The sequence below is a fragment of the Nanorana parkeri genome, unplaced genomic scaffold, assembly GCF_000935625.1.
Source record: "Nanorana parkeri isolate BGI_ZX_2015 unplaced genomic scaffold, ASM93562v1 scaffold759, whole genome shotgun sequence".
Taxonomy (NCBI): Eukaryota; Metazoa; Chordata; class Amphibia; order Anura; family Dicroglossidae; genus Nanorana; species Nanorana parkeri.
Window position 1 is genome coordinate 774,707 of NW_017307027.1, and position 27,786 is coordinate 802,492.

Genomic DNA, 27,786 nt, shown 5'->3' on the forward strand with positions numbered 1-27,786 from the left:
TTCTATACATCGTACAGCTCCGCCACTTCACAGGCAGGTTAAGGGGACCCCCCAGAGGCAGGCACGATATTTGAAGGAATTTTTCATTTTTATTCTTACCCTTTAAGTGATGTAAAAATCACTGCTCCTTTAAAAACTGTATTTTTTTGTTTGTTTTTGTCATTGATTCCTGTCCCCCAAGCCAGTACCTGGACCCCCATACACCTTTTATGGACAATAACTTGCAAATAAGCCCTCTTAAAGGGGACAACCATTTTCAAAAGTTCGACCCCCATTGACTTGCATTAGGTTCGAGTTCGTATTCGAACTTTTCGGCCGTTCGGGTGTTCGAACACGGTTACATCGTGTAACCTGAATAGTAGATCGGAGGAGTGTAGCTGTGATCAGAGGAGTGTAGCAGAGTGTTGTGGACACATAATGATAATTGGAGGAGTGTAGTAGTGTGTATAGTAGATCTGAGGAGATGTAGCAGTGTGTATAGTAGATCGGAGGAGTGCAGTAGATCGGAGGAGTGTTGCAGTGTGTATAGTAGATCGGAGGAGAGTAGCAGTGTGTTGTGGACACATAATGACAATCGGAGGAGTGTAGCAGTGTGTATAGTAGATCGGAGGAGTGTAGTAGATCGGAGGAGTGTAGCAGTAGATCGGAGGAGTGTAGCAGTGTGTATAGTAGATCGGAGGAGTGTAGCAGTGTGCATAGTAGATCTGAGGAGTGAAGCAGTGTGTTGTGGAAAACATACCGTAATAACAATCGGAGAAGTCAGATGTGACGTGTGTAGTAGATCTGGGAGGAGATTAGTAGAATGCGCTGATCGGCCTCCTCTTAGGGAATTCCTTGCTCGGCCCTCCCATGCTCGCCTCCCCCTCCTCTCTCTGGGCGGTGTCCTCTCTCACTTTCCTGCATTTCTACATTTTTGTCTTCTGGCCTGCAGAGTGTGTGCCCGGCTGTCTGTACACCTCTCCCCGGACACCAACCATCATTTACTCGGCCCGACCTGATAGTGACGATGTGGGAACAGATGAGGAGATCCGTGCTGTGCAGAGCTGTGTGTGAAGGTTCGGACACCCAGAACAAGTATGCCGAACTCTTCCAGAAGCTGGACATTAATAAGGATGGCAAGGTGGACATCCATGAGCTCCAGCAAGGGCTCAGAGCCATGGGGATGGCAGTAGCCGCCGGTGCCGAGGAGGTGAGTGCTGCTGTATAGGAGAAGGTGGGTCCCTCCTGTATAGGGGGGTGGTAGGTATGTTTCTCTCCCGGGCAGCCGGGAGCCGCTATCTAATAGCGGGAGACTCCCGGAGCTTCCGGGAGAGTTGAGATGTCTGCAGTAGGTCCTGCTATGTAGTAGGAGGAAGTGAGCCATGTACTTTGGATCTAGATAATATAAGTAGTGTGACCTCATCACCCTTCTCCAGTCTGCTCCCCTGCCGTCATTAATAGCCAGTCTATGGATCACTATGTTTAGATGAGTATATATGTAAATATGTGCAGTGAGAAGTTGGCTGTGTGCTGAGTTAGAATTGGGATCGCTGGGGCTATACCAGGGATGGTCAACTTGATATAGGGGCCTTGAGTGCAGCTCCTGACATCAAAGGGCCACACAATATTTGATGAATTTAATGCTACAGAAAGCTGAATTTAATGCTACAGAAAGCTGTCAGACTGCAGACATGCAAAATTAGAGGGTCAGAGACTGCAAGAGACAGTTAGAGACTGCAGATATGCAGCAGGAGTTGGTCAGAGACTGCACACATTCAACAGCAGATGGTTAGAGACTGCAAACGGGCAACAGGAAATGATCAGATACTACAAGAGATGGTCAGAGACTGCAGACATGCTACAGGAGATGGTTAGAGACTATAAGAGATAGTCAAAAACTGCAGACATACTACAGGGGAGGGACAGGGACTTCAAGAGATTGTCAGAGACTGCAGACATGCAACAGTAGATGGTCAAAGATTACAAGAAATGGGCAGCGACTGCAGACATTGTACATGAGATGGTGAGAGACTACAAGAGATGGCCAATGACTGCAGACATGCAACAGGAGATAGTCAGAGGCTACAAGAGATGGTCATAGACTGTTAGCTTGGGTTCACACCTGGGCGTTCCTATAGGCGCGTTTTTTAGGCGCGTTTTTTTTAGCACGTTTTTTAGTCCAATGAAACGCGTGTTCGACGCTCGTTTTCTAACCTCCCTGGCTGTATGATGATTTTTTTTTTTTTTATGCGCCGAGGGCGTTTTTCAGCGCGACGAAATACGCCCAGGTGGGAACCATGCCCATATGGATTTATAGGATTTCACTCCTTGAGCGTTTTTCAGCACTTCGAACAGCGCTGAACAACGCCCAGGTGTGAACCCAGCCTTATGACCCCGTTCACATTGAGCGATTTATGGCGCGGTAATTCCCGCGATATCGCGCTCCAATGCACTCCAATGGGGCAAAGGGTCCTGCTGTCGCGGGTCGTGTGTCGCTACAGCAGGACCCTTTTTGGAGCGGATTTAGCCGCCATTCAAGCTTGCTCAATGCAAGCTTGAACGCGACATCGCGCGGCAAATCTCGCGATGTCGCGCAATATGCAAATCGCGTGACAAACGTGCGATTTGCATATCTCGCAGTGGGAACGGGGCCTAAAGGAGTTTGTTGGAGAAGAGACAGTCATAGACTAGAGACATATTACATGAGACTGCCCAAGATCCACTATAAAAGTTCATAGTGGTAAACAAAACGTAAAAATAGAGGCGGGAGAGACGGAACTGATACAGTGTAAGTGTAAAATAAACCAAACAATTCAGCTGCCAGAAGTCAGTCTACATAATATTATTCCTCTGCTGGTTGGAGTAATCACCAAAACACAGACTACTATCTGCTGGGCCTCCAAGGGCCACACATTAGGGCTGCAGGTTGGACATCAGGGATTTATACTGTTCTGTGTGCATGCAGTGCACCTGGTAATGCACATATGTAGGTGTGAATGGGCTCGTAGAGTTTTCCTTTGCCTCTAAAGCTGCCCGTTCACCTTGCGATCATCGGATGAAACTTTTCCGGGGGCCCCATCCTGCCCCGATTATCGCTAGGTTGAATCAGTAGTAATTCAAAGAAAGCACCTGGACGAATTGCGGTAATGGACCGCGCATATTTTTGTCTGCGCATTTGCATTCTAAATCGAACGGAAACGCCACCAACCTTGCGAAAATCGTACGATCGACCGAAGTTTTCTAAACTGCTGGTTAGTCAAAAGTCGATTGAATGTACAGTATTTGTGGTTGTACACTGCCCATCAACCTTACGAATATCGTCCGAAAACGCGATCGCATACGAAAATTGGCCGATATTCGTAAAGTGTAAGGACAGCTTAACACTAAACTGCAGCACATAGATGTGAACCAGACCCATAGGAATGAATGGGATTTCTACTTGACATGCATCTTCATGCAGCAAAATACAAGAGGTTTGCTTTTATCACAACAGATGTGTATGAGTAGGCCCCAAATAAGACAATTATGTCTGTGAAGGTTCTTATTTATCCAGGCCATGCTATACCTAGTAGTCATTTCTCATCCACCCTTGGTTTTACAGAACATGTCCATTTGAATGTCACTGGCTACTAGTAGCCTAGGTATCAGACCCTAAAATGAGGCAGCTGCATCAGGCTCAACAGCCCAAAGGTGCCCATACACTACTCGATTCTCGTACGAGAATCGCAGGAAATCCCGCGATCGTACGAGAATCGAGCAGTGTGAACGAAGACGTGCAACTGTTTTTACTGTACGGTCGCACGTCTTTTGTCGAACCAGCATGTTCGAAAATCTGCCGATAATCGTACAATTGTTGGCGGGTTTCTAGCCTGCTCGTTCGTCAGCTGAGAAACGGGCCGGTGTGCGCACGCGCACACTGCCCGTTCTGGATTGCGGTCATCGGAAGCCCGCCCCTCAGCGGGGCGGGCATTCGATGATCGCAAGTACGATCTGCCTGTCCAAGATGGGCCGATCGTACGAGCTTTTAATAAGCTTACGACCATCGCAAGACAATAGTCTTGCGATGGTCGTAAGGTGTATGGGCACCTTAAGGCATCTATTTGAGTCAGGTGGGGGGCCATACACATCTCCGCTCCCTGCTCTTAGCAACCTGGGACACTCTGGCTGGCATTCTGCTCAGCTCCTAGCAACCAGTGACATAATTGAGTTGAGTGGGACGCCAGTCAGAGCTGAGCGGTGCGCCACCAGGACGCTGGCCAGAGCACCATTAGCATGCACCACCAGCACCCCATCAACACCCCCTGCACCTGGAACGTGACAAGACGCAGTTACTATTTGGCCAGTCTCTGTTTTTCACCCGGCCTAGTTGATTATTCGAATTCTGTGGAGCCCGGTGGTGCCTTCCCTAATTCAACACTGTGTTTACAATAAGGAAGCTAGCCATACACGGCTTGGCCTGTAGCCAATTCATGCAGAATCGGGACAAGTTCAATCTGTGGCTGGTGGCATCATCTGGCCCAACAAAAGTCGATTTACACATTGGTTGAGCCTGATGGAAGATTGTTGGCCAATCGGTGACTGTGTCCTATTAGATGCAGTCTCTCTTCAGGCAGCTGCGGGTGTCTGAGCTGTCTGAATACAATATACGGCAATGTAGAGACATCCATCTGGACTGATCGAGAGAAATCTGTGTGTGTGTATGGCTAGCTTTAGATCTGGCTACCCACCACCAACACTGTGATATTACAGTGTAAGACCCTGTTCACACTGAGCGCTTTATCGCGATTTCCGCTCCAAAATCGCGCATATTTAGGCGCAATGTCGCTCAATGTATTTCAAAGGAGCTGTTCACATCTCGCAGCTCAATGTCGTCTGTAGCTCGTCGCTCAAGCTTGTAGCTCAAACATGACCTATTTTTCAGGTGGATGTCGCGCGATTTGGCCACATAGACTCAATGACTCACATAGACGCGCTACAGAGGGGTCACTTTTGCACAGCAATATGGACGGAAAGAATGATGGCACATCAAGACCGCTGTTGATTGGTTACAGCCCAATGTAGCAGCGACAAAGTCCCTCCCAAAAGTCGCGATACGTAGCGTGAGAAAATGTGCACTGTCGCGCTATATCGCGCAATGTAGCCCAATGCCACTCAGCACAAAATTGAATGCTGAAAAAACGCGCAATTCTCCATGTCGCTCAGTGTGAATGGGGTCATTAACGGAGAAATAAATGCCCTCTCTTTGTCAGTGTGTATATCTCAGAAGTCTTTACTTGTACCACCTCTCCCATAGACTTGTTCTGTTATTTTCCATCCTATATCAGTCTCTGTAAAGCTCGATTCACTTTGCTGTCATGGCTGACGTCTGGTGTAATAAGCGTGCTCTCCACATTTGCTCTATTCCTCATTCTTATAGCCAGGTCTCAGCGTTTCTAGCTAGTCTTTTGTCAGCAGTTCCTGGTAATTGTCCTACAGGATCAATATCTGCAGGGAGTGGTAAGGATGGACACGTGGCTATAACTGATGTGACTTTGTTCATTTTATTTAACTTATTAAGTTGTAAATGAGATATAGTGTAAAGAAATGGTGTGTGTGTGTGTGTGTGTGTGTGTGTGTGTGTGTGTGTCATTTTTATGGTGGAGCAAACCCTTCTTATCTTTTAACCGTTACTAAAGCTGGCCGTACACTAGTCACCGCCATGGGCTGAATGAGAACAAATTCTTTGATTTCCCCATTCATGCTAAACAATGTGGATGGAGGAATCTCACCTGCTGGTCTTTGTATCCTGACAGTCAGCACCCACAGCTGTCAGAATATTCAAATAGTGACTGCAGCTGGCAATTTTTGGCCTGGCTCTTTCAACAGAAGGTGATTGAATAATCAACTTCCTTGAAATTTGGGCAGTGTATGGCCACCCAAAGGTGGCCATACACTCTACAACCATCGCAAGACTTTCGTCTTGCGATGGTTGTAAAGGGATTAAAAAAACGTACGATCTGCCTATCTTGGACAGGCAGATCGCACTCTCGATCATCGCAAGCCCACCCCCCTGAGGGGCGGGCTTCCGATGACCGCAATGCTGAACGGGCAGTGTGCGCGTGCGCACACCGGCCCGTTCAGCATTTATCTTCCGAGCACCGTTCTAACCAGCCGAGAATCGTACGATTCCCGGCTGGTTTTCGAACATGCTGGTTCGACAGAAGACGTGCGACCGTACAGTAGAAACGGTCGCACGTCTCCGTTCACACTGCTCGATTATCGTACGAAAAACCGATCGCATACGATTATCGTACGATAATCGTGCAGTGTATGGGCACCTTTTAGAAAGCTTTTGCTGATGAATTGGAACCTGCATGCATACATTGCCAAAACATACTCGTTTGCATAAGATCATAACGATTTCCCTAGTTTATGGAGCCTTAACTGATCTGCCTGCCTAGTCTGTTAATGCTCAATAGTTTGCTTTGAGAGCCCTTTCACACGGCCTTTCCGATCAGGTCTGCCTGTAAGTTTTTCAGACAGAGCCGTTCGGAATCCCAATGTTAGTCTATGAGCAGCCAGATCTAAAGGGATGAGTGTCCATTTACATCCAGTTACCCGTGCCTTCAGCCATGACCGGAAAAATAAATGGAGTTCCCTTTTGCTGGACCTGATCGTGCTGGATGGGGGGTAATCTGATGTAAATGGATACAAGTCCATTTACATCTGTTTCCCCATAGATCAACATGCACCTCCTAAATTGGACCATGTGAAAGGGGCCTAAAGGAACCCATCTGGATTCAAAATGGAAGCTGCTGACTTTTGAAGATGCATCGTTGTCCAGACCTTGGTCAATCACTGAACTAGAATAGGTATATGCATATCGGATGATGGCACATCTAAGGCCCCATTCACATTGAGCGATTCGCAAATCGCGCGTTTGTCGCACGATTGGCATTTTGCGCGATATCGCGCAAATGCTTGCATTGAGCAAGCTAGAATGGCGGCAAAATCCGCTCCAAAAAGGGTCCAGCTGTACCGACGCACGACCCGCGACAGCTACAGACAGAGCCCCATTGGATTGCATTGGAGAGCGATATCGCGTGGTAAATAGCCGTGCTATCGCGGGAATTACCGCGCGATAAATCGCTCAGTGTGAACGGGGCCTTATAGGGTTGCTTCCAGTCTTTGTCCTCCCAAGTAGGGAATGATTTAAGAAGTTTTGATTGAGATTGCAGGGCTTAGACCTTCAAAAAAAAGTCGACAGCTCACATATGATCTTGACAGGTGTCCTTTAAGTTGGCCCTAAAATTGGTTTGTTTAGTAAGGCAACTTAGGCTGGTCATCACTGTGCATGTCTTCTCGTTTGGCCCCGTGGGCTTAACAAGAAAAAAAAGCTTAGTTTCCCAAAATGTCCTATTTAAAAAAGTTTGCACATCTGAATATCCCTACTTCCCAGCTTACCGCTCATACTCTTGTCAAAAACTATTCACCTTTTTTTGGTCTGCAAGCAGTGACCTGCCTCACACGCCTTTTTTAAATAAACACATTTTACTATGAGTGAGTAAACGGACTCCAGCCTTTCCCTGGAATGGCTTCTGATCTGGATAATTGCAATCAAATATAAAAACTAAAGCCTGCTGGCCTAGTGTCAGAGATCAGTCAGTGTGTTGGCTTCATGAATGTGTACTTTGCCATATAGAGAGCCATTCAAAAACTGATTAGGAGCACAGTTAAGTGACACTAAACTCAGGAGTTCAATCTAAAAAATGTATTCAAGCACCTTTTAACTATGAACAAAAACGTGTCTTATTTGTGCATCACTCAGCTATAGATCCTCAAATCATCTCTGAATTGGTGCTGTTGCTGTCCTTCCTTCTGGAGGGTGGCTACTTTTGTTCCCCAATGGTGCCTGTGTGTGTTGTAAAGCAGCCACCACTCCAAGCTCACTCCTGTGATAGACTACAATCTCAATACAAATTAAGCTTGGAGCGCTGGCTACTTTACAACACACACAGGGACCATGGGGAACAAAAGTAGCCACCCTCCAGAAGGAAGGACAGTGTCAGCACCAATTCAGAGGTGATTTGAGGATCTCCAGCCGAGTGATACACAAATAAGAAACATTTTTCTTAACAGTTAAAGGAGAATTATGAGATGAGTGATTTCCACTCATCCTCATAGTGCTGATATGACACTGAAGCTGTCGCACGTCCGCTCAATAGATCGGGAAGTGAGCGACCACATACCGTTGCTCGCTCACTTCCTGATCATCTCCCTGCAGAGAGCGGTGACTGTCAGTACCGCTCCCCGCAGGGATCCCCCCCCCCTCTCCGATCCTTCAGTGCTGACTGGAGGAACGGACGGGGAGGGGGCGTGCACAGCGGGCTCTGCCTCTAGATAGGCAGAGCCCGCTGTCAATCAGCCAGCTGGGTAGATCTCGATAGTATTGTCGGGATCCATTCCGTCTGCGGCGCTCTCGGTACATTGCAAACTAGCCATATACTGAGCTTTGTGTCACGGGAGGAGGTTAGTATATGTCCTCCCGTGACCCTTAAGAGAACTATGGGATAAAACAGTTTACCCCATAGTTCTCTTTTAAGGTACTTTAATGAATTTTTGAGATTTAACTCCTAAATATAGTGTCACTTTAGGTACAATGGTAAAATATTTTCTCCAAGTAGATGGGCAGGTTTCTGTCGTTTTCTGATTTATTGAGTTCAATCAGTTCATTCTTAATGGCACACTAAAAAATGTCTAGGTGCTATAGAACCCGAGGTTCTGAGCCATCCAGCTATCGCAGCGCTCCTTCCAGCCTGTCTCCTCCTATGCTGCAGCACTGAAACTTCCCTCACCATCCTCACCTTTTATACACTGTGTGTAGAATGTGATGACTTGGGGACCTTAGACCAGCTGCAGAGGAGAGATGAAGACGCATGAAAGGCCAGTCTGAAGAACAAGCCGGCTCGGAGCTTCGGGTGAGTATACATTTTTGTTTTTAACCTAGACAAAAACAAGCAGTTAACTTTTGACAGTGTGGGGGTAGCCCCACTGCACGGTTTAATCATTTTTATTTCCCCCTAGCGTTCTCTACGGGGTAAGAAGTTGCTAGATAGTAATTTGTTTTGGTATCGAGCACGAGTACCGAATATTATTATTTAATTTTTTTTTATACTCGCCGATACCGGAAGTCCCATTAAGGAAGCCAGACAGCGTGTAATGACTCGAAACCCGGCTTCTGGATTAGCAGGGAAGCTGTCTCCATGCTCCCTCTTTACCAGGTGACGAGGCAGCATGAAGCCAGCTTTCTGGCCAATCATGAAGCCGGGCGCCGTGTAATGACTCGCCGCCTGGCTTCCTGATTGGCTGGCTTCCCGACCAATCAGGAAGCCGGGCAGCGAGTCATTACACGCTTCCCGGCTTACTGATTGGCCGGGAAGCTGCCTCCATGCTCCCTCGTCACCAGGTGACGAGGGAGCATGGAGGCAGCTTCCCGGCCAATCAGTAAGCCGGGAAGCGTGTAACAACTCGCTGCCCGGCTTTCTGATACCGGAAGTTTGGGTATCGGGCTAGGCATCGGAGCATTTGGGCGAGTTCGAGTACTCGCACAAATACTCAGTATCAGCACCGATGCTAGTATCAGTGCATCCCTACTAAATAGGAACCCATTTTTATTATTTAAAAAAAGTTTTTTGTTTTTTTTCAGTCACAAGGTTTTAACTGGCATTATATACAGAGTTCACCCCTTTAATCTGCATATGTATGAAACTGAGTAAATTCAATGTAGCACTGATGGTGATGATGATATAATGTATTTCTCAAGCTTCTAGAACAGTGTTCTATATGCTCCATTTTACACAGCAGTAACTCCAGATGCTGTGCAGCAACTCTCTGTTTTCATTTTAACAGCTTGCAATTGCTGGCACATGGGCAGTCCAATCAGGTCTCCACACCAGTTTTTCATCAAGCTGGAGATCAAACTGAATGGACATGGATGTCATAAGAGTGACATCTGTTCCGTCCTGCTCCGATCGGCAGGGTATCCATGCATGGAGTCCCTGCTGATCAGAACAGATAGTGCCCATCTGAAAGGGGCCTAAGAGCGTCAGGGGGAGGCGGAATGGGCTTATTCCCAGTGTACTTTGATGGCTTTTTTTGGGCCGCACTTCACACACCACAAGTCCCCATTTAAAGAAAACTTGTCTCTAAAGGAACTATGGAGGCTGCTATTGATGACCTATCTTCCTGGAAATGCTGTCTCTGGCTGTCATACAGACCCTCTTGCTTCAGTAGTTCCTATACATATTGCTATGTGCAACTTCTTACCCGTAATGTAATCTTCATTCTGAAAGGGAATATAGAATATTTATCTCAGTAAACACATATTGTGCATTATTACAGTGTTTTCCTTACAGTAAACCTGTGCTTTTTTTTCCATGCAGGGAAAGCAGAAGGCTCACTTTGATTTTCCCCCTCCCCTCTGCAATAAATGATCGTGTTACCTTTACTCCACCACCACTTTGCTCTGCTGCCAAGAGCAGAAGGAACCCTGTGTAGACATTGAATTGTAGACATGTGTAAGGCTAAGGAGTATCTCCATGCTACAGCGCTGGTGCCTGGTGATTTCCCAACGCTGTTACATGCAGTGAGTCACATTGACCCAAATGTACTGAGTGTTTTAAATTCTTTATTTTATATTCACATGCAGAGGAGAACATGAGTAACACTCACTATAATAGGGCACCTGAGCATGCAATGTTGAGTGCACAAACAAAATACCTGGAAATATGCGAATGGAGTGGCAACTTCATTAAGAAGCGACTAGTGCATAAAACATAAACTAGTATTAGCAATGACTTGGATTTGACTAGAGCCATTTGCTGGGAAACTCTCTGCAAGGGATTTTTTGTATTTGTGGACCTAAATAGTCTAATGGAGAGAAAGAGGTGAACAGGGAAAGATGGGGAGGGAATAAGGACTATGTGGGAAAAGGAATGCAAAAGAAGAAAAACAAAATATAGAAAAAGAGGGAACACCCCACCCCAGTGCCAGATCACAAAACTGTTCAGGAGCTATGTCCCAAAGAAGGTTGTATGGGCCTCATGGCTTTGCCCTGTTCTGTATAGTTCTAACTAAAAATGGGTTGTCTCTCCGTTTATCTCTCCTCTTTTTAGAAAATTGTTGCAGCCGGTGACACAAACAAAGATGGACAGCTTGACTTTGCAGAGTTCATGAAATATCTAGAAGAGCATGAGAAGAAAATGAAAATTGCTTTTACAAGCCTGGACAAAAACAGTGATGGTGAGAAAATAGTCATCCTTCACATGCACCTTTAATGCCTGTATGTCTTTATTTAAAGGAGAACTATGGGGTTAGGGCTTTTCCCCATAGTTCTCCTTAGGGTAACGGGAGGGCACAAACTAGCGTCCTCCCGTCACCCTAAGCTCAGTATTTGAAATAATGCAGCCTGCTTTACTTTTTTCAGATGCACACCAATGTAATGCAATGGTGTAACCTTCACTCATTGCAAATTATTAATTTGTATTGTCTATGTGCTTGGAATGCTTCTATGAATACATGCAAACACATCTGGTTTAAACAATCCCTTAAAGGAGAACTATGGGGTTAAGGCTTTTCCCCATAGTTCTCCTTAGGGTAACGGGAGGACACAAACTAGCGTCCTCCCGTCACCCTAAGCTCAGTATACCGCGAGCTATAGCTATACTGAGACGCTGAAGCGGATCCCGACAATGTCGAGATCCGCCCAGCTGCGTGAGTGACAGCTGGCTCTGCCTATCTAGAGGCAGAGCCAGCTGTACCCTCCCCCGTCCGTTCCGCCAGTGAGCGCTGGAAGATCGGAGCGGGGAGGGGGGAATCCAGTCCCTCCCCTGTCACGGCAGAGAGCCGTGACAGGATCGAGAAGTGAGCGAACGCCGGTATGTGTTCGCTCACTTCCGATCTACTGAGCCGACCTGTGACAGTTTCATTGTCACAGGTCGGCTAGAACTATGAGGATGAGTAAAAAAAAGCACTCGCCTCATAGTTCTCATTTTAAAGCCAAAATCCTGCAGAATCTTTTAGTTTTTGGGGGTTTCTGTTTTTTTTTAGTTGAGTTTTGAATAAAGTAGGGAAAGCTATTGGGTTTTCAGGCTGCTTTCGCACCTATATGCAGTATGTTAACTGTCTTGGCTATGTGGAGCCCGCCCTTCTTTAATAGAACCAAAAAGATTCTTCTTTGTGCATGAGTTTATTAAGGTGTTCATGAACATGGATTAAAAAGGTGCATCATTGAATAGACATAACAGTGTTACATGAAATACAATTAAACCAGTAAAAAGAGCACATTTCATTCAGACATAACACTGTTAGTTTAATTTCTTGGAAATGGTAAACTACCTATTTTTCTCCTGGCTAATGTCCAGTTTGGCTAATCGCACATACAACAGTCACAGGCGTAAAATTGGAATGTTCAGAAATAGCTAGGTGGTTTGTAGTTTTAAGCACATTGTGCATGTTTAAAGATATAAAGCAAATAGTTGCTTCAAACAAAAAGGTGGATAGTCGCTCACAAAATAAAGTCTATAAGACCATCACATGATGCATGTTGAATTAGAGCCGTCCATTCACTTCGAATGGACCCTTACCAAGTCCAAAAAGAAGTGTCCTTAACTGCCCTTATTTTGGGCAACACAATAAAGAATGCATTTACATCTGTTTGTGGTGAACTGAAGGCAAGTACTTTGGTTTATATATGTATATGTGTGTTGGGGTGCCCCATTGTACAGTCTTGTAGTGATTCTGCTCTCCCTAAGGTCTTATTCACACAATGCCCCAACCAGAACAGTTTGTTCCCGGACCAAAAAAGCATCCCAATGTTACCCTATGGTATTTCTGGGCTCTGTTCACACCAGCGCAGTCTGTTCCAAACCAGACAAAAAAAATACTGCTTGTCTCATGTACTCTGGTCTGGAATGCACTGCAATGCATCAAAAACGCATACAAACACAAGTAAACGCACTGGATATCATCTGAAAGCCTATTTTAGGCTAAAAAAAACAACAACACTAGAACGTGGCAAAATTGCAATTCAAAACGCAATGCACCGCGTTCCAGATCTGGTCCGAAAAATGGTGTGACCCTGGCCTTCAGTTAGCTATACACTGCTCAAACCTGGCCAAATTTCAAGCTGCGTGTGGCCCTGCTAGCACCACACACTGTTTGTTTGCATAACATTTTCTCAAACGACCTTTATAAAAGCCCGGCTGCAAATTGTCAGCCAAGCAGTGACGACAGCTGCAGTCACAGTTTGGGTACTCTGACAGCTGGTGCCCACAGATATCAGAATTAGGGTTGCAAAGATACCAAGTACAGTACTCGGTACAAGTACATGTACCGATACCTTTGAGCTCCAAGACTACACTATAGAAAAATTCAAAAATTAGGAGGCAGCTGTCATTTGTAAGGAGCACACGGAGCTCCTGGGATTTGTACATCTCTGTTTTAATGTACGATTTTGTTTTTATAAATATAAATAAAGGGATGCAGAGATACCAGTTTTGCAAGTACGAGTACTGATACATTTTTGTTTATTGTCATGTGACAGTTTTTCTAAAACAATACAGACTAATGATTTCAGGACAGTGGTGGAGCGCCAGAGCCAGGTCCCAGCTGCAACCCTGGTAGTTCTCATGAAAATGCCAAGTATCGGCACTGGTAATCGTAAAGTATCTGTGCATCCCTAGTCAGAATGCAATAGCCCAGCAGGGAAGATTCCCCCCTCCATGCTTTTCGCAATCAAGTGTTTGTTTTTTTGTTTTGTTTTTCAGCTTATGAGTTCTTCGATTTTATATTTGCATTATATGTATAGTTCATCACTGCAAATCCCTGTTTGTTTCCAACACTGGGGTAGCTTGTTAACACTACATATTCTCCAATGTGGGTGAAATAAATGTACTCGTTCATGAAAACCAGAGCCTATAGATATCTGTAGTGAGTACCCCCTGCTGATCCTTTAAGACCTGGTGGATTTTTGAGTCATTGAGGGCACTGTACACAGTTTACTACCAGTTGCCCCAACCTTTTTATACTCATTTTATATGTTTTCTCATCCTGTGTCCTGGCTCAAAGGGGTAGAACACCAAGCTGAGTCCGGAAGTCCTGCCTTTTGACATCACAGCCACCTTAGACCTTGTTGCGTTGTGTTTTTGGTCTCAGTTGTTGTGTTGCCTGTCAGCTATTCCTAACTATCAGGAGCTGCATGACCAGGCTTAGTACTAGAGGGAATTCAGCCCAACATAGAATTCTTCTCCAGCATTGTAGATTTATCATATTGTCTAGTAGCATCAGTATGCTTTGTGTAAATGTGTGTTCTGCTAACAGAGTCCCACTCTGAGGAAATGATTGGAGGTTTATGATATTACTGGAAAAGCACTTTTACTTACTATGAGCGGTATTGTGGTTAGGGTGATGCCAGATGGACAATTCTGTTTCCAGGGACCCTGGTGCTGGGGATTTATATTCAGCAGGTCCAGGAACAGAGTGACATCTTACTGCATCTGGCTACAAAGGGAGCAGATAGGGACAGACGGCCACTGTGCCACCCTGCTGCTGGGGGTTTGTCTCTAGTGGAGGAATCGCCCATGTGAAATCAGCCTTATAGCCCATGGTTTAACAGCACTGTTCCCAGAGATTTCTTTGTGCTTTTCGTTTGCGTTGATCGTAGAGTATATTGTTTTCTATTTACATGGGCCACTCATCTTTCATCTTTCTCATTCCAGGAAAGATTGAAGCATCTGAAATCTTGAATTCTCTTAAGACTTTAGGTATAAACATTTCAGCAGACCATGCTGAGACAATCCTCAAAAGGTAAGTTTGTTACAGATGGCTTCTATGTCGTCTTTTTTCATCAATACTGAATAATACTTAGTGACATTAAACTCGCACCTCCCCCCTTGCTAGCAGTAGATATATGTAAAAAGCCAGGCCTTCTCGTCCAACATCAGTACCTGACCTCACAAATGCGCTTCTGGATGAATGGAGAGACTTTAATACTACTTTAAAGATCGGTTCTGCAACATGGAAATACCTGTGTATTTTTACATTTCTCGCGGCTGTTGCCATTCTTCACAGATCCATTCACAGAACTTCTACTTGAAAAAGTCCATCTGCCACCACGACTCCACACTTGCAATCCATTGAAAACTTCCTCCAACTCGATAACCGCTGGTCTGTACCTCCGTATGGACCTGGGACTGGTGGAACAGTTTGCAGAAGCCTGTGAATTGCACCCATGATCCACTGATTTGCGGTTGCAATGCTTTGCAGACTCCAGTGCCAAAAATGATTAAATGCCCATTTCTACTTTCTATAACATGGGGGCATTTATTCATTTTTATTTTTCTAGAAAGTGGAATATGTCTTTAAACCTTCCATCAGTTTGTTTTGAATGCGTCTTTTCTAAATAGTTAATGGAGTCAAATGGACAATAGATTTTGACTGTAGTGACAAAAAAAAAGGCAAAGAAGCAGGCTGTTAAATTTTACTCATCACTTGAACAGCTGTAAAATGCTGTATGTCTCGCCTTTTTTGTCTCGGTGACAATGGTCACTAGGAGAAATGGAAACGATAATTCTCCCCAGCTGGCTTACAAACAGCACTAAAACTTGACAGGGGTTCTAGTGGTTCCCTACTCTGCCTAAAACCTTGCTTCTCAACTGGTGGGTCGTGACCCAAAAGTGGGTCTCGACCCCGTTTTCAGTGGGTCGTCGCGTGCCCTTCACTTTTCTATGCAAGAGGCTCCTCAGCCTCCCCCTAGCGTAGCAATATCAGTTCTTGCACTGAGCAGCCATTCAGAATATGCTGCCTGGCGCCAAGTGTCAGCTTGAGGTGGGGTGGGCTGGAGCAATGGCCGCGAGGGAGCTTCATCCATGCATGAATTGCTTACATCTCCCTCACGTGACCTGTAGAAGTGCCTGGATCGGAGTGATGTCACATTCTGGCTCCTAGCACCTCCACAGGGCGCACGGGAGTTGTACAAGCAATGTATGTATGGATGGAGCTCTGTCACAGCAGCCCAGCACTCGACCCCAAGCTGAGGATCGCACGGATCGCTCACACCGGAACGCATGGTACTCTACACGCACATGAACTTTAATGGCATCTCAGTCTTAGTCTATAGGGTTCAATATTGAGCTGGCCCACCCTTTGCAGCTATAACAGCTTCAACTCGTCTGGGAAGGCTGTACCCATGGTTTAAGAGTGTGTCTATGGGAATGTTTGACCATTCATCCAGAAGCGCATTTGTGAGGTCAGGTACTGATGTTGGACGAGAAGGCCTGGCTTGCAATCTCCACTCCTATCGGGTTGAGGTCAGGAGTCTGTGCAGGACAGTCCAAGTTCCTCCACCCCAAACTCGCTCCTCCATGTCTTTATGGACCTTGCTTTGTGCACTGGTGCACAGTCCTGTTGAAACGGGAAGGGACCATCACCAAACTGTTCCCACAAAGATGGGAACATGAAATTGTCCAAAATGTCTTGGTATGCTGATGCCTTAAGAGTTCCCTTCACTGGAACTAAGTTGCCAAGCCCAACCTCTGAAAAACAACCCCACACCATAATCCTCCTCCCCCTCCACCAAACTTTACACTTGGCACAATGCAGTCAGGCAAGTACTGTTCTCCTGGCAACCACCAAACCCAGACACGTCAATCGGATTGCCAGATAGAGAAGCGTGATTTGTCACTCCAGAGAACACGTTTCCAATTCTCTAGAGTCCAGTGGAGGCGTGCTTTACACCACTGCATCCGACGCTTTGCATTGCACTTGGTGATGTAAGGATTGGATGCAGCTGCTCGGCTATGGAAACCCATTCCATGAAGCTCTCTAGGCCAATCTGAAGGCCGCACAAAGTTTGGAGGTCTGTAGCTATTGTCACTTTGTTATAATACCACTAACAGTTGCCTGTGGAATATTTTATTAGCAAGGACATTTCACAGAACACCTGAATCCAATGATTTGGAGGGATGTCCCAATACTTTTGGTGTGTGTGTTATATTTCTCAGTTCTTTCAGACCTAAACTGGAATTCATCCCTGTAATTTCATAAAGCGTGTCATTGACACACATTACAAATCTATATCCCGTCCCTGCAACAAATGCACAAACTGCGACAGATTCATGTACCCGTCAGTGAGATGTATATGGATCTGCTGCAGAATTTTGTCTCTGACAATATTTTTGTCATGGTGGTATGTCTTAATGAATTTGTTGCTGCCATATCGCCAGAAGGTAATGTGTAGCACATGAGAAAGACTTGCATTTTTTTCCAGGCATCAGAAATGGAAGAAAACTGTTGCATGGCTTTCATAAATTAAGTGCAGGACTTTCTAAAACAACCCTTACACCAGAAAAGTGTTTTAAATGCTTTGTTGAATCCTCAACACCTCCACCTTTTGTGAATGGGAGTCTTTTTCTTATTTGCTTGCTCATGTTATTTGTATGCTGGTGATCAGACTGGATTTCAATCATGTTTTGCATATTTGTGTTTGAATACACCGTTACGGCATATTTCTACGAGCATGTTTTCATGGTAGGAATGTTGTACTTTCACATTATTAATCTTCTTTATTGACCACCAACAAATGCACCTAAAACACGATGCAAAGTGGATGCATAAACCGTTCAACCTCAAACATGTATCCCCAGGCTGTGGATGAGAAAATCACCCTCAACCCAGCCTAGACTAGTAACGAAATGGTGGCCCTGGCAGCACCACCCAGCTCAACCAGTCTTATTTTCGCTCAACTTTTGTAAAAGGAGCCAATTGAAACTGGAACCAAACTAGAGCCAATCAATGGTTCCTGCAGCTGTCAGAATACAAAACCCTACAGGGGAGATTTCTCCATCTGCGCTCTTTAATGTGGATGTGGGAATCAAATAATTTATCACATTAAGTCCTCGAGGCTGAATGAGAAACATCTTAGTGCAAGCCCAGCTTTAAGATTTTCAAGGGCTGTTTACAATATAAAAGCATGCTCCTGTCCCATTGCAGTAAGAAGCTGGAAATGTGGTCATCGCCTGTATTTTCAGCAGTATGTGTGGGTGTGTGTATGTCTTAGCATATTGTGTATGGGCATTATGGTGATGTGTCAACATGGTGACTCATTCTTCTTTGTTATGGGCATAGATAATAATACTCATTTAATCTCTGACAAACGTGGAACATACAAGTAATTCTGCTCGTGTTATACACTGTGAACTTGATTCAATAAAAACTAGTGTGTGAAGAATTCAATGAAAAACATGTTCTTGTAGCTTCCCCTTGCTTCCTCATGCAGGATTTTTTCATATGTTAAAATGAGTAACTTTTTTTGTATAACGTGAACACTTGTAATTCTCCAATAACAATGGACAGTAGGTCTATGGCGTATGATTACTTACTGGCCATACCCTCCTAGATTTCTCTCAGTGTAATCATTAATTTCCCCATCTATGCCAAACAGTGTGGATAGAGGAATCCCTGCAGCCGGCTATTGTATTCATATGCGGAATACCTGGACTAGGGATGCACCGATATATCGGCCGAAAATGACACTTTTGGTGTAATGCCGTTTTTGGCCGAAATAGCGGTGCATCCCTTCTTTCTCTCCTCCCCAGTGGGCACTGCTCTGTGTACCGGAGGAGAGAAAGTGTCAGAGGAGGCCGAGCGCTGCGGCAGGAGAGCGATGTGCGCGCGTTTCTCCTCTCGCACCGCTCAGCCTCCTGTCGCATATCAGGAGACCGGCCATGTGGGCGGAGACGGTCAGTGGTGTCGCAGAAGGCCGGCCGGTATGGGGAAGGAGTCGACTGTCAGATCGAGCTCTCCTCCCCGCACCGCTCGCTCAGCCTCCTGTGACAGCTGTCAGGATGGAGAGCGAGGTATTTATAAATAATTGAGGATATGGTATGTGGACTATATCCTCAATTATGAATGAATGGGAAGTGATCTACATCACCTCCTGTTCATTCATGATTGCGCACATGGTAAACCTACTATCTCCGCAAGTTATGAATGAACAGGAACACTCAGTATAGAGGCTTCCTCTTCATTTATAACTGGGGCTGCAGAAAAGAGACTGAGGACTCTGTGTCCTCAACCTATTTTTCTATTTTAAAAGGGAAATATGAGGGCTCTGTTTAGACCCCTAATATTTCCTTGAAGCCCCTTAAAAGTAAAGTAAAAAAATTCAGTTTATAAAAAATAAAATATTTGAAAAAAAACCCAAAACATTTTCGATTTCGGCCCGACATATATATTTTTTTGGTTTTAACATTTTCATTTCTATGCACCTCCAACCTGGACAATGAGTGCATCTGGTTGGCTGCAGGCACTGTTAGGCCAATAATTTCCCACCTGGCTCCTTCAATAAAAGTCACTTGAAAAATCCACTTTTGTTGAACCGGGTGGTGCCAATAGGGCCACAGCCTGCTCAAATGCCTGCTGAATCAGCAGAAATTCAAGGTGTGGATTGCCAGCTTTAATCTGTGGGGCATTCCAAAAAACATTAATTGATGTTCAGTATAGCTGCAGCTAACGATTATTTTCAAAATCGATTAGTTAGCCGATTTATAAAGTTCGATTTAATCGGATAAAAAAAATCAAATGAAATAACATTTTTAAAAATGGCTCCAGTGATGGACTACTAGTTTGTACTGCGATTGTAGTCCATCACAGAAGCAAGTTTGTTGCGGTGGAAGTAAAAAAGAAAAAAAAAGTGTGGTGTGCAATACTGTATAGTGAAATGAAAAGTGTAAAATTATACAGTAATTAATGCAGAATGGCATCAGCAATAGGGGACTACAAAACCCAGCAATAGTACATTATAGCTGGCGGTATTCTGCATTGCGCTGTATAATGTACTGGGTGTTATAGTACTCTATAGCTAGTGGTATTCGGCATTGCACCACTGTATAATGTATTAGTGCTGGGATTGTTGTACTCCTCTACAGCTGGTGGTATTCTGCATTACGCGGTATAATGTACTATTGCTGGGTTTTGTAGTCCTCTATACATCGCAATGCAGAATACCACCAGCTATATAGGAATACAACAAATCCCAGCAATACATTATACATACAGTGTACAATGTATTGCTGGGATTTGTATTCCTCTATAGCTGATGGTACATTGCTCTGTATAATATACAGTACAGTACAGCACAATGTACCATCAGCTATAGAGGAATACAAACCCCAGCAATACATTATAGAGCACCATGTGTGGGAAAGTGCAGGCTTACCTGAGCAGTCTTCCAGCAACTCGTTTCTGAGATCGGGCCTGTCTATCGGTGGCTGTCATCCGCCCACACCTGCTCCTCCTTACTTCTTCTCCCCGCGTCCCTGTGCCGATCGTGGATTTGGGCGGGCAGGGAGGAGGTGTGGCGTGTGGATTCGGGCAGGCGGGTCTGGCAGCGGCGGGGAGGAGGTGTGGCGTGCAGCGTGTGTGGAGCCAACCAATCGGAAGCCGATTAATCGATGATTGAAAAAGTTGACAACTTTTTCAATCATCGATTATAATCGATTAGTTGTTGCAGCCCTAATGTTCAGTATGACCTATTCCCAGATATCTTGCATTTTGGACTGTGGGCAACTAGCTCTTCTCTTGGGGTGTTTCTACAAACGTCAATAGATCTACACTATGACCTACTTCCAGCTTTGTGACGGCTCAGGTTTTCTTTAACTTCTTGGTGACCAACACTATTTCACAAAAAAGCCCTGGTCATAAAGAGGTTAAAGGAAACCCGTGCTGAGAGAAATATACAGGCATAAAAATACATCGAGATAAGCCTTTCTGCATGAACAAAGGAAGTGCTCGTTATGTTTATTGTGACACACTAAGCTACAATAAAAGAAGTATTTATGATTGCAAAATCCACTTAATGAGAACCGGTGACGAAGGAGATATTGCATTCCTCAGTGCTGCAGATTACGTGACTTTATTTGGTATGGGATGCCCTTTCCATAGACGCGGTCTCCTGCATGGGCAAGGTGGCAGTGTCTCTTTGAAGAATTCAATGCGAAACCACTATATATAGTTTTTAATGGCAGGGCTCCTTAGGTCACTTATTAACTTTTTAACATGGCTTTTCTTAAGTTTCTAAAGTTTGCACGAGCTGATCGCTAAACAAGAGACCCAGAACAATTTGTTGTCCGTGCCTGCCTTGTTACAAAGGTGTTGGGGTGCTATTAGGAGCCATAATATAACTGTATCAAGCTGCAGCCAGGGCATTCCCTGCCCCTTTGTTACGTGTAGCTTCGGGGCAGGACATGCCCTGGCTGCAGCTGATTGGACCAGCTCAGTACACTGCAATATAATTTTGTAATTTCCAAGAGTTGTAATGTATATCTAAACCCAGATATTAAAAACATTCGTTTTATGAACTAACTAGTATAAATATCCAAGTTTTACTTTATTTCAAAGTTAATCCCCATTACAGCAGCACTCCTGATGGGAGAGGAAGAGGCAGTATCTTTGTCCAATCAGACTCTGATGCATTGTCATGTGCTGACCAGATATAAGAGATGAACTCATTACTTTGTTGCTGTTCCATTGCCGGCCAATAACAGGCGAGGAAACGAAGGTGACCTAGCTGGGGTGCTTAACTGCAGCAGAGAAACGTCAGGTCAACAGGCAGGCGCTTTTGTCTGGAAGGGCTGTTAGGGCCACCATACATGTTACTGTACAATCAACTTTAGATTTACTAAAACTCTATATAATATGAGGACACACGTAGTCTATCCAATCAATTTGTATCCAGTCAGGCAGGCCCTTTCACTATAATATTGCTGATACATCTAAAGGAGATTATACAATCAGTGTTAGAAATACCAGTCATCTGGCAAAACCAGTTACATGTATGTAATTCGATGATATATGTACGGTAGCTTGCTAATTTAAAAAAAATATATTATTTATTTAATTTTCTGTTGAGTAACGTTTTATGCAATTTTTGAAGCCTCAAAGTCAAAACTACTAAATGAAAGTGCTATTAAAAAAAGTAAAAGGGTTGGAACATTTATTCTCCCATTTGCATTTTTAACATTTTATGGGGTATATCATGTCCATAGTTATGATCCAGGGGTTTTCTTTTGCTAATTTTTCTAAAATTAGAATAAAAGATTGACTAGTAAACTTTGATTAATTTTGTCTCTCGCCAGTATGGATGCAGATGGCACCCTCACAGTAGACTGGAATGAGTGGCGGGACCACTTTCTGTTTAATCCTGCAGATAACATTCAGGAAATTATTCGTTTCTGGAAACATTCAACGGTGAGTTGCAATGTAACACAAAGATCTCTTCAAATGTAATCCTTTTATGTTCTAATGTTGGTTTGATGCCTTTGAGATACTCCAGTTTACTTCACAATCCAAAAACATAATGGTAAGTTTAATTGACTTCTAATCAATAGGCCCCAGCAAGTGTGTATGACACATGTATTGGCGTCTCCCAGATGAGTCCTGGGGTAGAGGAGGTATTTGATACATTTAGCATGAGAATCCATACAAAGCGCTTCTTAAAGGGTTTCTAAAGCCTCCGGTGTTTTTGCAAGCAGTAGATATATGCAAAAAGTAAACCAAAAACAAAAAAAACCACTTGAACAGCGGCTTAAACTTACCCAGTCTTCGCCGTGCGCTCCCGTCAGAAAATCCGAAACTGCTCGGGCGGCCGCAAAGCATCTTGGGGTGGGCGCATGCGCAGTTCGGATTTTCGGCCGTGAGACGAGAGACGCAAGGTTAAGTCTATGGACGCGTGCACCCGCATGCAGACACCTTGGGACAGGAAGTACCAGCAAGGACAGAGGAGTAAGCGCTGGATCAGGAAAGAAGAGGAAGATCGAATTAAGAGACATAATTTAAGGTAAGTGCTAACATTAACATTGGGGAACCACTTTCTGTTTAATCCTGCAGATAACATTCAGGAAATTATTCGTTTCTGGAAACATTCAACGGTGAGTTGCAATGTAACACAAAGATCTCTTCAAATGTAATCCTTTTATGTTCTAATGTTGGTTTGATGCCTTTGAGATACTCCAGTTTACTTCACAATCCAAAAACATAATGGTAAGTTTAATTGACTTCTAATCAATAGGCCCCAGCAAGTGTGTATGACACATGTATTGGCGTCTCCCAGATGAGTCCTGGGGTAGAGGAGGTATTTGATACATTTAGCATGAGAATCCATACAAAGCGCTTCTTAAAGGGTTTCTAAAGCCTCCGGTGTTTTTGCAAGCAGTAGATATATGCAAAAAGTAAACCAAAAACAAAAAAAACCACTTGAACAGCGGCTTAAACTTACCCAGTCTTCGCCGTGCGCTCCCGTCAGAAAATCCGAAACTGCTCGGGCGGCCGCAAAGCATCTTGGGGTGGGCGCATGCGCAGTTCGGATTTTCGGCCGTGAGACGAGAGACGCAAGGTTAAGTCTATGGACGCGTGCACCCGCATGCAGACACCTTGGGACAGGAAGTACCAGCAAGGACAGAGGAGTAAGCGCTGGATCAGGAAAGAAGAGGAAGATCGAATTAAGAGACATAATTTAAGGTAAGTGCTAACATTAACATTGGGGGGAGGGAAAACATTTTTGGACTTTAATGTCACTTTAATAATAAATCAGATGGTTTCTCGAAAAACCAATTCACTCCCATGGCGCTCACCTTTACTGCCTCGAAACAAACTATAGTGAAAGCTTGGCTGTACAATTCATTCTCATTAGTTGAAGTCAAAGATAGACTTCACTCAACATTCCCAAATAAAAAGTTGACAGCAAGACGTACACCCACAATAACCAAATTCAAGGTAATCTGGGACCTATGGGTCACCTACCTCCTCATAGTGAACTTTGGGACCTATGGGTCACCCACCTCTGCCTCCCCACCTTACTCACACCTCCCACAATATCTTTCATTCTCCATTTTCCAGTTCTGCAACCCTGACATTTGTTCACCTGATCAGGCCAGTGACTTAAAAAGTAACATTGCTTGGCTAGCTCTAAAATATTTATTTGGCCTGAGCACATGCAGGATTTGTGGTGTTCAATGCTGGATATTATGCTATGTTCATACTTTTCAGGTGCTGGATATTGGTGACAGCCTCACTATTCCAGATGAGTTTACAGAAGAGGAGAAGAAGACTGGTCAGTGGTGGAGACAGCTTTTGGCCGGAGGATTGGCTGGAGCCGTGTCCCGTACAGGAACTGCCCCTCTTGACCGTTTGAAAGTTATGATGCAGGTATTTGTCTGTCCTAGTTATAAAATACTTTATGATGTATTTAGGCTTTGTGGATAATATGTATATTTAGTCGGTCATGCACTGGTTTGTAACATATGTAAGTAGATTAGCGGCATACAGTTCTACCAAACTGCTGTTCCAGCTATTCAGATCTAAATTCATTGGAATGAAATAACCTCTGACTTAGACTGCCACCCATAAAATGGTTATCGAAACCCGTATTGGAGTGTCGGTAAATATGTGTGTCGGTATATATTGGAGTGTCGCTAAATATGGTCATTATACACTGTTAGTGATATTCTGCAAAAATGTAATTGTAAAATAACAGAAGTAATACGTTAAAGGTTTCTTTCTACTATTTATGCTATTGAAACGAGGAATAACATAAATGATATAACTTGCAAAACAGTTAATCAAGAGGTAGTGACTGAATACAGAAATGCTTAGTTTTCCTAAATGAACTGTAACGATGTGTCATTTTGATGAGGAAATCTGTAACTTTTTTCCAGGTGCATGGGACCAAAGGAAACGCAAACATGCTGGCTGGTCTAAAGCAAATGGTGAAGGAAGGAGGTATCAAATCCCTCTGGCGGGGGAATGGCGTTAACGTCATCAAAATCGCCCCAGAGACGGCCATGAAATTCTGGGCCTATGATCAGGTAAGGCGGAATGTATACACACGTGAGTATATAGTAGAACCCTTTCAAAATAATAATTAAATGGTTGTGGAATAACAAATTTGTCTTCTAACTACACTGACTAGCAATACAAGGGGGCACTTCTACACTGATCACTTGTTAGTGGACACCACCATTTTTACTGTCTGTTTCTGTTATAACTGTTTAATTCAAAGATTATTACTAAAAGAGTAGAAGGGAGTAAAAAATGAACTGCCCAGTGTGTCAAACATGTCATATTGTTTACTCTTGTATTGGAAATGTTCTACAATTTAGTTATTGCACCAATGTTCTACAAACATTAGGTTTATTTCATTTTAGCAGGGGTTCCTGACATTTTTTTTCAAAGGTTCTTCTGGGGTAAATAAGTAAAATAATGCTTTAGACTATGAGCTCATTCAGGGGGTGATATTGAATGATTAACTAATTGAGTCTCCTGACCCTTTTATCCCTATATCCCCCTGAATCCCAGGGCCCTTTTTTTTTTTTGGTGATGTCTTGGCTAAGCACATTATTTTTTTTTTATAGGAATGCACAGATACGAGTTCAGATACAAGTGCCAATACTTGACATTTTCATGCGAACTTCCAGGTTTGCAGCTGTAACTGGGCTCTGGCGCTCCACCACTGTCCTGAAATCATTAGTCTGTATTGTTTTAGAAAAATGCATGACACTAAACCAGTACTTGTATCTGTGAGTACTTGGAAAAGTATCAGCACTTGTACATGGTCTGGAAAAAATGCTATTGCTGCATATATATATATATAGATAGATAGATAGATAGATAGATAGATAGATAGATAGATAGATAGATAGATAGATAGATAGATAGATAGATAGATAGATAGATAGATAACTCTCCTCTCTGACACGCGGTCGCAGGAGGCTGAGTGAGCAGTGCGAGAGGAGAGCCCAGCCTACTGCGACAGTGCTGTCTCCGCCCCCACACCGCTCTGCTGCACTGTTATAAGTGGCCGAGCGGTATGGGAGGAGAGACACCGGCCGCTGACAGCACTCTCCAACTGCAGCGCTCGGCCGGCTGTCGCTTTCTCTCCTCCCTGCTGAGACACAGCGCAGCGCCCAGCGGGGAGGAGAGAAAGCGGGGATGCGCCGATGTATGGGCACAAAAATGGCACTTTCGGCATTTAGCCAAAAATGCCAATTTTGGCCGATATGTTTCGGCGGCCGATATATCGGTGCATCCCTAATGTATATATTTCTTTGTCTCTCTATCTATCTTTATCTATCCCCAAGACCTTTTTGGTATCTGTGCATCCCTATTTTTTTAGGTCTTGTAATCTATTATACAGGGTTTTGTTTCATGACCGATGCGGATTTTATTTGGATACATAGATTTTGTCACCTTGGTTTATATTAGGAAACGCAAAAAATGAGAAAAATATTCCTTTTGCAAATCCACTGAATAAAATATCACAATAGTGCAACTTTTATGTAACCTAGTGGAATGGTAAACCTCACGGTGAACATACGTTTTTACTTTGGGAACACTTTATTCCCCTTACCAACCCTACATTGCAACATTGGCTGGGGGAAGAAACGGTTTGCCTAAATTGTTATAATAACTTAAAAATATTAAATCGGGTGGAAAAGGGCACAAATCAGCACAATGACAACTTTATCACAAGTTTGCGATAGCTTAAAGTTTGAGTGACATTGTGTTCACTTATGTGAGTATGTGATGCTTGTGCAGTGAATGCACATGTCATCCAAAGTCATTGTTGGGACCTGGAGATTAATCTGGACAGGGATTAATTTTATTTAGTTTGAGGCTATACATATCCCTCATACAATTCTAAAATGCCTAGTATTAATTGATAAAAATATGAAGAGTTTGCTTAATGGCTGCTGTGCCGATGAAGCAACCCTCTGTTTTCACAGCAAAGGGGAAGTCGCTCAGCAATGCACAACCTAGAACAGAGGTGGGCAAACTTCAGCCCTCCAACTGTTGTGGAATTATAAATCCCATGTGGCATTGCAGGATTCTGACAGCCACAGGCATGACAGCCAGAGACAAATGCATCATGGGATTTGTAGTTTCAGCACAACTGGAGGATCAGAGTTTGCCCACCCCTGACCTAGAAGTGCACTGTAGTAGCTGTGGCGACTACAGTGTTTTACAGGATCCCTGTGGCCCTTCCAAGTATAAAATGTGTAACTATATCAGGAAGGAGGCGCTAGGTTGGGAAGAGCCGGTCGCAGTAGCTTCCACCTCTAGAACTTATTTTCCCCATCTTCTAAAGACAACTAACACTTTTCCGTTCCTGGAGGAGATTAAGGGAATCGTCCAGGAGGAGTGGAAGAAGATGGAAAAAGAGCTGAACCTCAACAATAGGCTAACAAAACTATATCCACTTAATGAAGAGGATATTGCAAGCCTAGTTAACCCACCGGTAGTAGACGCAGCAGTCATGCGTCTTGCACGCCATATTACGCTCCCCATGGAGGATGCAGTTTCCTTCCGGGATCCTTTGGAGCGTAAGATTGACCTGGACCTGAAGAGGGCCTATTCGGCTGCTGGAGGGGCCTGGCGCCCAGCGATCGCATTAACATGTGTGTCATGGGCAGTGTCGATTTGGATTGACAATCTGGAGAGAGCCCTGCGGGCAAACGTCGATACAGACCAAGTTATCTCGGCCCTTCAAGAACTGAGGCTGACGGGAGACTTCATGGCGGAGGCAGCCATCGATGTTGTTCGCAGCTCGGCCAGAGCCATGCTTTACACCGTCACTGCCAAGCGAGCGCTGTGGCTGAAGCCTTGGGTGGCGGATAACTCTTCCAAAACCAGCTGGTGCAAGATTCCCTTTGACGGGACCAACCTCTTCGGAGGAAAGCTTGATGCGGCTATCTCTAAGGTAACGGGTGGCAAATC

At 44.3% G+C, this 27,786-nt stretch overlaps 1 protein-coding gene across 1 annotated transcript in view; it reads left to right on the top strand.

Moving 5' to 3' along the window:
• Positions 1-996: 996 nt before the first annotated feature.
• SLC25A24 (solute carrier family 25 member 24) overlaps positions 997-27,786 on the top strand; it is a 43,921-nt gene continuing 17,131 nt past the window's right edge. Inside the window, exons 1-6 of the mRNA XM_018564552.1 lie at positions 997-1,189; positions 11,133-11,259; positions 14,736-14,823; positions 22,152-22,263; positions 24,061-24,219; positions 24,729-24,878. Of these exons, the coding sequence (XP_018420054.1) occupies positions 1,007-1,189; positions 11,133-11,259; positions 14,736-14,823; positions 22,152-22,263; positions 24,061-24,219; positions 24,729-24,878 (819 nt within the window). The 5' untranslated portion in view covers positions 997-1,006. The remainder of the gene's footprint in view (positions 1,190-11,132; positions 11,260-14,735; positions 14,824-22,151; positions 22,264-24,060; positions 24,220-24,728; positions 24,879-27,786) is intronic.